This window comes from Schistocerca gregaria, chromosome 2, assembly GCF_023897955.1.
Source record: "Schistocerca gregaria isolate iqSchGreg1 chromosome 2, iqSchGreg1.2, whole genome shotgun sequence".
NCBI classification, from domain to species: Eukaryota; Metazoa; Arthropoda; class Insecta; order Orthoptera; family Acrididae; genus Schistocerca; species Schistocerca gregaria.
In genome coordinates, this window is record NC_064921.1 from 237,870,274 (window position 1) to 237,885,556 (window position 15,283).

The 15,283-nt window shown below is 43.9% G+C and overlaps 1 protein-coding gene across 1 annotated transcript in view; it reads right to left on the reverse strand.

Moving 5' to 3' along the window:
* Positions 1 to 15,283, reverse strand: part of LOC126336767 (suppressor of lurcher protein 1-like) — a 4,187,167-nt gene that overhangs the window by 1,590,669 nt on the left and 2,581,215 nt on the right. Inside the window, exon 7 of the mRNA XM_050000778.1 lies at positions 4,943 to 5,002. Within this exon, the coding sequence (XP_049856735.1) occupies positions 4,943 to 5,002 (60 nt within the window). The remainder of the gene's footprint in view (positions 1 to 4,942; positions 5,003 to 15,283) is intronic.

Consider the following 15,283-nt stretch of genomic DNA (forward strand, 5'->3'; position numbering starts at 1 on the left):
ATTGATGGCAGCTGTATATAGAAAATTTTGCTGAACGTTATTGCAGTAAGTGATTAGTGATTTTCTGAAATACTGTAACTGGTTACGTAATATGGTTATTCGGTAGAGAGCTGAAAAGTTAAAAAACTGAGGACTCAAGATCAGGTGGATATGGAGTGTGCGGAATGGCCTCCCAACCCATTCACTGTTTATTGATTTTGTCAGTCCAGCAGAATGCGCGAGGGCGTTATGGTGGAGTAGCATCACTTCACGCAGTCCTCCTGGCCGTCGTTCTTGGAGTGCGTCTGCAAGAAGCCTCAGTTATTGACAATGAATTTCAGCAGTTATGGTTACACCTCGAGGAAGCAATTCGAAGCGCACCACGCCGTCACCGTTCCACATGCATAACGTTATCTTTCGTGTATGCACTTGTGTAGATCTCTGTAGAGTCAGTTACTGCTTTGATGGGGCTAAGATATTCCTTTCTTTTCCTTATGTTAGTATAAAGACATCATTTGTCGTCAGCAGCAACAGTAGAGACAAAAAAAAAGGTTCAAATGTATCTGACCATTATGGGACTAAACATCTGTGGTCATCAGTCCCCTAGAATTTAGAACTACTTAAACTTAACTAACCTAAGGACATCACACACATCCATGCCCGAGGCAGGTTTCGAACCTGCGACCGTACCGGTCACGCGGATCCAGACTGAAGCGCCTAGAATCGCACGGACACGCCGTCCGGCAAACAGAAATGCATATAGGGCCACGTGCTGATTTTTTTGATTTTGATTTAGAGCATGTGGTACAGATACTCTCGATGTTTGAATCTTCCCCATTGCATGGAAATGTCATATGGTGTTGGGATGGTCACAGTTCCTCACATTTCGCAATTCTCGGGTACAATGATACGAATTATTTTGGGTTTACGCTTTTAAACGATAGTCATCCAGCCCCGAAGGTCTTTCTGAACACGGAGAATTAATAATGTCAAAACGATCGTCCTTAAAACGAGAATTAATTTTCTTGCTGTGCTCTGTACTTGTCTTACACGGTAAAATGTTTCTGCGTGCCTCCGCTGCTGTCACCGTCCTGCTGAAGCCAAACAGAAGAATATGTCTGAAATGTTCAGATATCTCCACTTGGCACTCCATTTTCTAACGTCCTGAGCTCCACTCACTCTACATCCAAATGATAAAACGATAATGTGTAAATTCAGATAGCAATAATGAACTATAAACAAAAATGAGAATCAATAAATAAAACCATATCAGCCGGAATACCATCATGCAAAGGAAAAACGCTACGAACTTTTGTGTCAACCACATACAAAACTGTCCCCTAAGTTTCGCCTCGGAACGCGAGGGACATCTATGAAGAACAAACTTCAGTTGATATCAATGGTTGGAGGGGGCCCCTAATTTATCGAGAAGTACAGAGGGCCCAGCTATTCGTCACGTGATGCTGAATGTTTGATAATCTATGCTTAACGTCATAATCCTTGATTAAAAGTTATCTATCGTCATTTTATTAGTACCAAGTTGTCATCCATATTTTATTTAACATAACTCTCTCTTCCTTTGTGTTAATATAATAGTCATTTTAACGGAAAGATTCTCTGGGTTATACTGTATGACTTCCCCAGCCTTTGTAAGCCCCCAGCGTGCATTGATTGATTAAATACGTTATAAAAATGTATTCTCCGGCATAATTTTGATGGGTACGCCTTCAAAAGAGCTGTCAAAACTAAAAGGATAAACGATATATCAAAGAATGTCGGAAGATAGGAAAGCAATATGTGAAGAAGAAATCAGTTTCTCATAACACAAAACGCATAGATTACGAGATAAAACCAGAATTTTCAACGATGAATCTGAATCGTAGGTAGGTTTGACTGTCATAAAGAACGACCATGAAATACATGATGTGGATGCTGATTCGAGACAAGACGTTTAATTGTGTGACTAATTTCAAAAGAGCGAGAAGTCTGATACAGATTTACCGGGTGATCAAAAAGTCAGTATAAATTTGAGAACTTAATAAACCATGGAATAATGTAGATAAAGAGGTAAAAATTGACACACGTGCTTGGAATGACATGGGGTTTTATTAGAACAAAAAAATTCACAAAATGTCCGACAGATGGCGCTGGACAGCAGAACGTCAGTGACAATCGCGTATAAAAGGAGCTGTAATGAGAGAGAGAATCTCCGACCTGGATCTCAGCCCCCCCTTCCTTTTATAAATCCCTTCAAATCCTTGAACACCATGCTCTCCGCCTCGCCTCTCACATCCGTCTCCCCTCCCCCATGCGGATCCTGTACGATCTCATTCCTTTCCCCCACCTCCTCTTTTTCCTTGAAAGGATACGGATCCTGTACACCTCCCACAAAATCGACACTCGTCGCCCGCTTGTCTCGCCCATCCTCTCCCAACCCCCCCCCCCCCCCCCCCGTGCCACGCCTGTATTCCCACGTCCCACCTGGTCTCCATCTCTCCACCCTCCTTACCCTCTCCCAAGGTGGCTTCCGACAGCTCCCCCTCCCTGATGATGTCCTCCTCCCCTCCATCTACCCCTCTTAACAACTTTGATCCTACCTGCTATGGCCTCTCTCTTGTCACCCTCCATCCCTTCTTTCCTTTTCCCCCGTCCCCTTCCTCCACCCCTCTTCCCTCGGGCTCCCCCCTTTTTTCCTCCCCTCCCCCTGTCTCCCTTGCCCATGGCATCTGCCCTCCCCTCTCCCTGTCCCACTCCCCTTCCTCCTCCCCCTCCCTTGGCAGGTCCCCTGATTCGCACACGCTCAGTGAACATTCGCGCGCCGGAGATCATCGCCATCAGTGTCTCGTGTGTGTGCCTTCGTTTTGTGTTCTGTGTCCTTTCGCCGTCACGCCACCACTGTTCACATGTGCCGTTGCAGTCATCCGTGTTATGTGCGCTGTGTCAACAAGTGTTAGCGTTTTTTCTCATCCAGTGTGAACGGCTTCATGTTTACTGTTTTTTGTATCTACATTTTTTTGCCCGCCCTTTTTATTGTATTGTCTGTGCCACCTCTATGTCATATTCTTGTACCACTCAAGGGTGAAGAGCAGGGTAATAGAGATGCTGCCAGCCCGCCTTGTATGAGGTGATTAAAATTACAATAAAGAAAGAGAATCAGATGCGCCAGCCTTCGCAACATGTTGACTGTACCTGAAAAGGCGCTTTTAGTTAAGCTGTATTATCAGACGCGTGAAAGATATCTTGTGCGTGTCGTTTGGTCATGATCATGTGCTCAGCCGCCACTTTCGTCATGCTTGGCCTCCCAGTTCCCCAGACCTCAGTCCGTGCAGTTACTGGCTTTGGGGTTACCTGAGGTCGCAAGTGTATCGTGATCGACCGACAGCTCTATGGGTTCCTGAAAGACAACATCCAACGCCAATGCCTCGCCACAACTCCGGACATGCTTTACAGTGCTGTTCGCAACATTATTCCTCGACTGCAGCAATTGTTGAGGAATGATGGTGGACATATTGAGCATTTCCTCTAAAGAACATCATCTTTGCTTTGTCTTACTCTCTTATGCTAATTATTGCTATTCTGATAAGATGAAGCGCCATGTGTCGGACATTTTTTGAACTTTTTTATGTTTTTGGTTCTAATAAAACCCCATGTCATTCCAAGCATGTCTGTAAATTTGTACCTCTCTATCTACATTATTCCGTGATTTATTCAGTTTTCTAATTTATACTGACTTTTTGATCACCCGGTATATTGGAGTATTTATAAATGCAGCGGGTGGGAAAGTCCACATAATTAATTATAAGATGTTTATTTATGGAGACAGAACTTTCTAAGTTTTGAGTGTACTTGTTCACCACTGGATTAATGATTTATCTCTGCAGTTTATATCAATAGGTCTATATTTACATTACGCCTAATTTGAAACATTTAATACGTAAAACAAAATTAATTTGTGGAAGGAAGTACACAACGCGGAAAATTGTTTACCCCACCTGAAGCGTTATCATTCTCACCATGTAGGGTAAAACAGCGCAATGAAAGGTAACGATAGATGTCAAGTAAACCAAGCGTCATATTATAGAAGATGTAACGGTTATAACCGCAGATATTTTTATATCTAGCTCCTTAATATGGACACACATCAGTTTTTACGTTGCTTTTTCACTGTGCTAAACAGTCTTCCCACAAACACGTCACAAACTTCTTGACCTGATATGTTCTGCACGGTCGTACTGCACCACTAAGTGGACTCTGCCTGTCAGTATGAACCAATCGTTTTGCGTCCACATGTCCACACATCAACACGTGACCTGCCGCCTAAGGGAAAACAAACATTAATGGTTTGCTCTTGTCGCATGTACTTGGAGCTACCAAACAATCTAATAACATATGACCTTATTAGTCTGCAAATGATGTAACACTGATGTAATGTTTTTCAGTATACTGCCCTCAGACACCAATAGAAATATCTGCCCTTCTACCTGTTACACCCTGCAGTACTATTGAGCTATACGTACATGGGAGAAATTTAGGGAAAGGTCAAATGATTTTAAAAACACCAGCTTGGTGTTGACAGTAAAATTCCCTCAGACTCACCAAATTTCCCCATTCTCCTGTAACTGGTTTCGACTCTCCAACCATAGTCAGAGTTCTAAAAAGCAGCGACTCCTAGGACACGTAGTTTATGATTTCCCATCCTACATGTAACAGCCGTTCTAATATCTGCTGATTGCTGCGGATCCGAACCGTTTTGTGTTCAAACACACTCAATGATACCAAGAATAGGCAATTAAAGACCAAGATCATCAGTCGCCTTCTAACGAAGGAATATTTTCATTTCATCTAGCACTTGTTCCCGTGATGGAGCTGAGTTGGTGGTCACGTAATGCACGTGAAAAGAAAGTCAAGTCTGTTATGCTTTGACTGTTTATCTACGTGAAGATACGAAAGTCATTTTTCTTACCTGAGATCACCTCTCTGTAAGGACACTTCTTCGAACACCACTCTGACACGTTCGTACGGTCTGAAAAAAAAAAAACAGTGATGTTAGCAATGCTTACACATCATTTCTTCGACACTTGAAGCATAACAGAAAAAGACAAACACTACACCTCTATATAAACTATATAAACTCAAGATCAGACTGATGGCATTAACCGGTGACTGAGTAGCAAATGCACAGCATATTTGACTGATACAGTACTGTAGTCAGGTTTCAGAAGTGATCCGTACAAAAGCTCATAAAATAAAAACGGCTTAGTTTTTCACATTAAATGTCAGTTTAATGTATGTAATTTTCCCTGTCACTGTTGAAGATTTGTACACAGTTCGAAGAATCACAAATACTCACGGAACGATAAATCAGTAACATCTACCTGCAGTATGATTTCAAACCGTTGTCCCGATGTTTATCATGCTTCGCTGTTGCTTGACATAAATCTTACCTTCCTGGTCTAATCCTTTCCATTGAATTGGCATACATTATTGTAAATTGGAAGCCTGATAAGGAAGATAACATTGTTCGCATTTTAACGCCAATCAAAACATACACTGAAGCGCCTAAGAAACTGGTATAGGACTGCGTATTGAAATGCAGAGATATGTAAACAGCCAGAAAATGGCGCTGCGGTCGGAAACGCCTAAATGAGACAAGTGTCTGGCGCAGTTGTTAGATCGGATACTGCTGCTACAATGGCAGGATATCAAGATTTTAGTGCCATAGTCAACCCTTCCACAGTCGCACAGTATGGTTGTTGGTTGGTTGTTTTGGGGGAAGAGGCCAAACAGCGGGGTTATCGGTCTCATAGAGATTAGGGAAGGATGGGGAAGAAAGTCGGCCGTGCCCTTTCAAAGCAACCATCCCGGTATTTGCCTGGAGCGATTTAGGGAAATCACGGAAAGCATAGTTTGGTGTAGTACTGGCATTAATTGATAGGTGTCTCAGTTTTTGTCGGTTATTTACTGCAAGGTGACAATGGACAGAAAAAGTGTGTTTGAAGAGAGAGTTTATTCAATGGAGTTTTATACTAAGAAAAACAGTTTGCCATAAAGCTGTTGGTAGCTTTACTCATGCAATTCCCTGCTTGGTAGATCCTACAGTCACAACTTTCAAAACTTAATGGCGCACAGAATCTTAATTTGTAATAAATGAACAGAAGGAGCACATTTTTGTCAGCAAAACCGTCTGCGACAACTTGCTCTCATGTGCCAACGTCGTCATCTCAGTGTAGGGCGTATACACAACACCCTTACTTATTTCTTTGACATATTCTTGCCCGCATCTCGTGGTCGTGCGGTAGCGTTCTCGCTTCCCAAGCTCGGGTTCCCGGGTTCGATTCCCGGCGGGGTCAGGGATTTTTCTCTGGCTCGTGATGGCTGGGTGTTGTGTGATGTCCTTAAGTTAGTTTGGTTTAAGTAGTTCTAAGTTCTAGGGGACTGATGACCATTGATGTTGTCCCATAGTCTCAGAGCCATTTGAACCATTTTTTTTTGACATATTCTTCCCCTGCCGTTTCTACCTTTTACATCACGCTCTAGTACCATGAAAGTTATTCCATGATGTTTAAAAACATGTTCTATCGCCCCGCTCCTTGTTTCTGTCAGTGTTTCCCATGTTTTCTTTCCTCGTAGATTCTACAAAATACATATATCTTATCAGACCGTCTGATTTTCAACTTCCTTCTATAGAAAACTTCGATTTTCTCATTTATCGGTTTTACAGCAGTCCCAATGATTCATTGCCAGACAATGCTCCAAAAGTCTCTCTACCTCCATCTTTTCAGAAATAGTGTGGCGACTCGGCTATTCAGTACAGAATGTGAAACCAAACACCTTCCAACCGTCTAATTTCGAAACTGTTACTTTGTTTGGCTACCAGTTTCGGCGATTCCAATTCCGGTTCCGGTCACAATAGGTGCTAGCATTCAAAGACTGGTGTCTGTAGATTTCTGCTTGATACAGCAATAACTTCTACCATTTCTGTTGCCTGTTACCCAAATGAAGTAACGGTTTGTAAATTAGACAACTGAAAGCTTTTTTGGTTTGACATTCAATGCTCCAAAAGTACATTCCCAAAAACTTCTTACTCACATTAGCACCGTTGCTTGATATTACAAAGTTTCTTTTGGCCAGGAATGCTCTTTTACCTGTGCTAGTCTGCTTTTTTTGTCCTCGCTGCTTGGTTCGACACATGTTCTTTTACTTCTAATGTAACAGAATTCCTTTGCTTTGTCTACTTTATGTTCTCAAATTTCTGCTACTCCTTAATTCATTCGTCTTCCTTCGGTTAACTCTCAGACCATATTCTATGCTCAGTAAGCTGTTTACTCCATTCAGTGTATCTTGTAACTGTTCCTCTCTTTCACTAAGGACAGCAATTCTTCAGCAAATCTTATGATTACAATCCTGCCACCTTGAATTTTAATCCCAATCCTGAACATTGCTTTTATTTCCGTCACTTCTTCTTCGATGTATGAATTGAACAGTAAGTGTGAAAAACTGCATCACTGTCTTACATCCTTTTATTCCAAGCATTTATCTCTTGGTCTTCTGTTCTTTATGTTCTTTCTTGATTCTTATAAATATTATGTAGTACCCGTTTTTTCCTATACCTTTATTTTATAAGTAGAGAAATGGTGTCTCTTCGTCATTTCTTTCTTCCATGCAGCCAAACATTCAGAATAGAAATAAGTCGATTCTGGTTTCCATAGACTTTAAGAACTGTGACACGAGAATTGAGAAGCGCAAAACAGAATTTCTAATGACGCAGTGCTATGACCCAAAAGGTCATATGACTCTGATTTGTCCGTAATAGCTCTTTCAGATTTTGACTCTCATTTCATCGCTAGTGCAGACAGATCACGTTTACAGCGACAATGGTTCAAATGGATCTGAGCCATCAGGCCCCTAGAACTTAGAACTACTTAAACCTAACTAACCTAAGGACATCACACACATTGATTTACAGCGACAGCGGATGATGTACACGCGTATTACACGGACCTTAATAATTTACATTCGAAAGCTGGAATGCACTTGTCTGACTTATTTATGGCTCTGAGCACTATGGGACTTAACATCTATGGTCATCAGTCGCCTATAACTTAGAACTACTTAAACCTAAGTAACCTAAGGACGTTACACAATACCTAGTCATCACGAGGCAGAGAAAATCCCTGACTCCGCCGGGAATCGAACCCGGGAACCCGGGCGCGGGAAGCGAGAACGCTGCTGCACGACCACGAGCTGCGGACCTGACTTACTTACTTCGCGAGGGTTAGAGACAGTAACTGGAAAACAAAAGAGTAAAAAATCACGAGGATCAGAGGGTAGTATGAATATAGAACTCATAAAGAATGGAAAACTCATACTCCAAGTTTGCCTTCATCATATAGTAAACACCAGCTGGTTAACAATGACTTTTTCCGATACATGGTTTTAACGGCAACAGTTTTTTCTATATTCAAGGAAGTGGACAGAAATAAACCCACAAACTACACATGTATAAGTACACTCTAAGACAACAGAGAAGACGAACCATGAAAGAAACATCCGAATGCGACAGATATCTGTAAATATGATGTACACGTATAGACAAACATATGCTTAGAGTTCCAAGAGGTCTGGGTGGTTTGTTCAAGAGAAAAAACTTCACAATTTGAGCAAGTGCATAATGTGTTCGTTCACATATGACCCTTATGCAAGCATTTCTTCGTCTTGGCACTGACTGATAGAGTTGCTGAGAAATATCTTGCCAAATTATACACGAGTGGAGCATTACGTCGTTGAGGGTTGGAGGGTGCAAACCGGGCCAGCCCATAAGCACAAAGACAAGCAGTAGAAACCTGCCGTGTATGTGAGGGCATTATCTTTTTAAAACTTAAACCCAGGATGGCTTGCCATGAAAGGCAACAAATCGGGGCATAGAACATCGTGGACCTACAGTTGTGCTGTAATGGATGTCGCGGATGACCACTCGTGGTTGTCATGCTGTATGGCGGACGACAGTCAGGTTGATATCCCACCGAAGTCTCCGGCGACTTCAGACGTATCTTCGGCCTAGAATCAGGCTGAACGAAGTAGAATTGTCTAAAGTGATGTGTGCTGCATCGAACTGAGCCCCAATGACCAACGAAGACGTGTCTGGAGACGCCCAGGCCAGCAGTGGGATACCAACCAGACTATCGCCCACCATACGGCGCAGCAGCAACGAGGAGTGATGGGGTCCCATTTCATTTCACAGCAAAGAGGCTACCCTTACAGCACAACCGTACGCCGACAATACTCTACTTTCCGTTTTATTGCCCTTCAGGGCAAGCCATCCTGGGCTGACATTTCAGGCAGATAATGCTCACTCTCACACGGCAAGAGTTTCTATTGCTTGTTTTCGTGGTTGCCAAACCGTAACTTGGCCAGCATGGTCTCAATATACGTCCCCGCATAAGAAAGTTTTCAGCATTGTGGATAGTACTCTCCCACCATCTCGGGATTTTGACGGTCTAACACGCCAGTTGGACAGAATTTGGCACCATATCCCTTAGAAGGACATCCAACAATTCAGTCAGTACCAAACCGAATAATTGTTTGCTTAAGGGCCAGAGATAGACCAACCTGCTATTGGTTTCCTCAATTTGTGAAGCTCTTTTTCTTGAATAAATCAATTAATTTTTCCGAAATTGTAATCATTTGTTAGTCTGTAAATGTACATCAAATCTGTCTATTTCCGTCCCATTCGGGTAATCCTTTCGTGGTGCATTCTTTCTTTGTCTTAGAAAGTGTATTAAATTAAAGCTGTACGCTGCTATATTACATAACCGATCAAAGCCAGTTGAAGAGTCACTCTTGCAAAGAAGGACAAATGGTTTTTTGTAATGTGTGAAACAACTAATACAGAAAGGAAGGGAATACAATCTCCCCACATACATGGAGTTTATAGATCTAGAGGATAAGGTAGACAGGTATTAACTGTGGAATGCAATGGGTAAACTGGGCTACTCTCAACACTTTGTTGTATAAAGTTTATATGTTTCTATCTGCTACAGATTAATTTATTTAATTACAGTGGGGGAAATATAGTTATTAATCATTGAGTAAGACTAAGGTGTGTACTATCACCCACTGTTTTTAACATTTGTATGGACGATATTCTACACAGATGGAAGGATCAGGGATGGCCTGGAATTAGGGAAGACCACTTTAAGAGTGCGACATATGCTGAAGACTTATTGAGTATGAAAATAGTGAAAGTAATATTTAAAAAATGGCTCTGAGCACTATGCGACTTAACTTCTGAGGTCATCAGTCGCCTAGAACCTAGAACTGATTAAACCTAACTGACTTATGAACATCGAACCTACGACCGTAGCGGTCGCTTGGTTCCAGACTGTAGCGCCTAGAACCGCACGGCCACTGCGACCGGCAAAGTAATATTCAATTTATTTACTGCATATGATTTCTAAAGCATATAATTTAAAAATTTAAGACCTCAAAATAAGTACCCACGACATTCCAGGTCAGGAACCCAATACGAACATAATTTTGAATGCAAAATATCAAAACAACTGCAACATTTTAACTATTAACATCTACATCTACATCCATATTCCGCAAGCCACCTGACAGTGTGTGGCGGAGGGTACCTTGAGTACCTCTATCGGTTCTCCCTTCTATTCCAGTCTCGTATTGTTCGTGGAAAGAAGGATTGTCGGTATGCTTCTATGTGGGCTCCAATCACTCTGATTTTATCCGCAAGGTCTCTTTGCGAGATATACGTAGGAGGGAGCAATATACTGCTTGACTCTTCGGTGAAGGTATGTTGTCGAATCTTCAACAAAAGCCCGTACCGAGCTATTGAGCATCTCTCCAGCAGAGTCTTCCACTGGAGTTTATCTATCATCTCCGTAACGCTTTCGTAATTACTAAATGATCCTGTAACGAAGCGCGCTGCTCTCCGTGGGATCTTCTCTATCTCTTCTATCAACCCTATCTGGTATGGATCCCACACCGCTGAGCAGTATTCAAGCAGTGGGCGAACAAGCGTACTGAAACCTACTTCCTTTGTTTTCGGATTGTATTTCCTTAGGATTCTTGTAATAAATCTCAGTCTGGCATCTGCTTCAGCGACGATCAACTTTATATGATGATTCCATTTTAAATCACTCCTAATGATTACTCCCAGAAAATTTATGGAATTAACTGCTTCCAGTTGCTGACCTGCTATTTTGTAGCTAAATGATAAGGGATCTATCGTTCTATGTATTCGCAGGACATTACACTTGTCTACATTGAGATTCAATTGCCATTCTCTGCACTATTCCTCTATTCGCTGGAGATCCTCCTGCATTTCAGTACAATTTTCCATTGTTACAACCTCTCGATACACCACAGCATAATCTGCAAACAGGCTCAGTGAACTTCCGATGTTATCCACAAGGTCATGTACATATATTGTGAATAGCAACGGTCCTATGACACTCCCCTACGGCACACCTGAAATCACTGTTACTTCGGAAGACTTCTCTCCATTGAGAATGACATGCTGCGTTTTGTTCTGTAGGGACTCTTCAATCCAATCACACAATTGGTCTGATAGTCCATATGCTCTTACTTTGTTCATTAAACGACTGTGGGGAACTGTATCGAACGCCTTGCGGGAGTCAAGGAACACGGCATCTACCTGGGAACCCGTGTCTATGGCCTTCTGCGTCTCGTGGACGAATAGCGCGAGCTGGGTTTCACACGACCGTCTTTTTCGAAACCCATGCTGATTCCTACAGAGTAGATTTCTAGTCTCCAGAAAAGGTATTATACTCGAATATAATACGTGTTCCAAAATTCTACAACTGATCGACGTTAGAGATATAGGTCTATAGTTCTAGACATCTGTTCGACGTCCCATCTTGGAAACGGGGATGATCTGTGCTCTTTTCCAATCCTTTGGAACGCTACGCTCTTCTAGAGACCTACGGTATACCGCTGCAAGAAGGGGGCAAGTTCCCTCTCGTACTCTGTGTAAAATCGAACTGATATCCAATCCTGTCCAGCTGCCTTTCCTCTTTTGAGCGATTTTAATTGTTTCTCTATCCCTCTATCGTCTATTTCGATATCTACCATTTTGTCATCTGTGCGACAATCTAGAGAAGGAACTACAGTGCAGTCCTCCTCCGTGAAACAGCTCTGGAAAAAGACATTTAGTATTTCGGCCTTTAGTCTGTCATCCTCTGTTTCAGTACCATTTTGGTCACAGAGTGTCTGGACATTTTGTTTTGATCCACCTACCTGTTTGACATAAGACCAAAATTTCTTATGATTTTCTGCCAAGTCAGTACACAGAACTTTACTTTCGAATTCATTGAACACCTCTCGCATAGCCCTCCTCACACTACATTTCGCTTCGCATAATTTTTGTTTGTCTGCAAGGCTTTGGCTATGTTTATGTTTGTGTGAAGTTCCCTTTGCTTCCGCAGCAGTTTTCTAACTCGGTTGTTCTACCACGGTGGCTCTTTTCCATCTCTTACGATCTTGCTTAGCACATACCCACCTAACGCATATTGTACAGTGGTTTAAAACTTTGTCCACTGATCCTGAACACAATCTGTACTTGAGACAAAACACTTGTGTTGAGCCGTCAGGTACTCTGTAATCGGCTTTTTGTCACTTTTGCTAAACAGAAAAATCTTCCTACCTGTTTTAATATGTCTATTTACAGCTGAAATCATCGATGAAGTAACCGCTTTATGATCGCTGATTCCCTGTTCTGCGTTAACTGTCTCAAATAGTTCGGTTCTGTTTGTCACCAGAAGGTCTAATATGTTATCGCCACGAGTCGGTTCTCTGTTTAACTACTTAAGGTAGTTTTCAGATAAAGCACTTTAAAAAAATTCGCTGGATTATTCGTCCCTGCCACCCGTTATGAACGTTTGAGTCTCCCAGTCTATATTCGGCAAATTAAAATCTCCACCTAGAACTATAACATGATGGGGAAATCTACTCGAAATACACTCCTGGAAATGGAAAAAAGAACACATTGACACCGGTGTGTCAGACCCACCATACGTGCTCCGGACACTGCGAGAGGGCTGTACAAGCAATGATCACACGCACGGCACAGCGGACACACCAGGAACCGCGGTGTTGGCCGTCGAATGGCGCTAGCTGCGCAGCATTTGTGCACCGCCGCCGTCAGTGTCAGCCAGTTTGCCGTGGCATACGGAGCTCCATCCCAGTCATTAACACTGGTAGCATGCCGCCACAGCGTGGACGTGAACCGTATGTGCAGTTGACGGACTTTGAGCGAGGGCGTATAGTGGGCATGCGGGAGGCCGGGTGGACGTACCGCCGAGTTGCTCAACACGTGGGGCGTGAGGTCTCCACAGTACATCGATGTTGTCGCCAGTGGTCAGCGGAAGGTGCACGTGCCCGTCGACCTGGGACCGGACCGCAGCGACGCACGGATGCACGCCAAGACCGAAGGATCTTACGCACTGCCGTAGGGGACCGCACCGCCATTTCCCAGCAAATTAGGGACACTGTTGCTCCTGGGGTATCGGCGAGGAATATTCGCAACCGTCTCCGTGAAGCTGGGCTACGGTCCCGCACACCGTTAGGCCGTCTTCCGCTCACGCCCCAACATCGTGCAGCCCGCCTCCAGTGGTGTCGCGACAGGCGTGAATGGAGGGACGAATGGAGACGTGTCGTCTTCAGCGATGAGAGTCGCTTCTGCCTTGGTGCCAATGATGGTCGTATGCGTGTTTGGCGCCGTGCAGGTGAGCGCCACTATCAGGACTGCATACGACCGAGGCACACAGGGCCAACACCCGGCATCATGGTGTGGGGAGCGATCTCCTACACTGGCCGTACACCTGTGGTGATCGTCGAGGGGACACTGAATAGTGCACGGTACATCCAAACCGTCATCGAACCCATCGTTCTACCATTCTTAGACCGGCAAGGGAACTTGCTGTTCCAACAGGACAATGCACGTCCGCATGTATCCCGTGCCACCCAAAGTGCTCTAGAAGGTGTAAGTCAACTACCCTGGCCAGCAAGATCTCCGGATCTGTCCCCCATTGAGCATGTTTGGGACTGGATGAAGCGTCGTCTCACGCGGTCTGCACGTCCAGCACGAACTCTGGTCCAACTGAGGCGCCAGGTGGAAATGGCATGGCAAGCCCGTTCCACAGGACTACATCCAGCATCTCTACGATCGTCTCCATGGGAGAATAGCAGCCTGCATTGCTGCGAAAGGTGGATGTACACTGTACTAGTTCCGACATTGTGCATGCTCTGTTGCCTGTGTCTATGTGCCTGTGGTTCTGTCAGTGTGATCATGTGATGTATCTGACCCCAGGAATGTGTCAATAAAGTTTCCCCTTCCTGGGATAATGAATTCACGGTGTTCTTATTTCAATTTCCAGGATTGTATTTTCCAAATTATCCTTCAGGTGCTCAACCACAACATCTGCTGAGCCATGGGGCCTATAGAGACATCCAATTACCATGTCTGAGCTTGCTTTAACCTTGACCTTCACCCAAATTATTTCACATTTCGGATCTCCGTCAATTTCCTTCGTTACTATCACTTCTTATCGCTATAAACACGCCTCCCCCTTGACTGTCCTGCTTATCTCTGCGGTGTACATTCCAATCTGAGTTTAGGATTTCATTACTGTTTACGTCTGGTTTCAGCCAGCTTTCTGTCTCTAGTACTATATGGGAATTGTGACCGTTTATTAATGAGAGCAGTTCTGGGACCTTTCTGTAGACGCTCCTGCAGTTTACTATTGGCACATTAATATTGTTATTCCCTGTTGCATTTTGCCTACTCCTACCTCGCTGCGTCTCAGGAGGCGTCTTCTCGTTCCTAGGGAGGGAATTCTTTAACCTAACAAACCCACATCTGCACTCCACACCTAATCTACTACCCCTGTAGCCGCTTCCGGCGTGTAGTGCACGCCTGACCTATTCAGGGGGACCCTACATTTCTCCACCCGATAGCGGAGGTTGAGAAATTTGCACCCCAGATCTCCTCAGAATCGTCTGAGCCTCTGGTTTAAACCTTCTACTAGGCTCAAACCAGAGGACCGCGATCGGTTCTGGGAACGATACTACAAATAGTTAGCTCTGATTCCACCCCGCGAGCGAGGCTTTCCGCCCTCACCAGTTCCGCCAACCGCCTGTACGAACTGAGGATGACCTCTGACCCAGACGGCAGGAGTCATTGGTACCGACATGAGCAACAATTTGCAGTTGGGTGCACCCAGTGCTCTCTATCGCCGCCAACATGGCCTCCTCCACGCCTCGGATG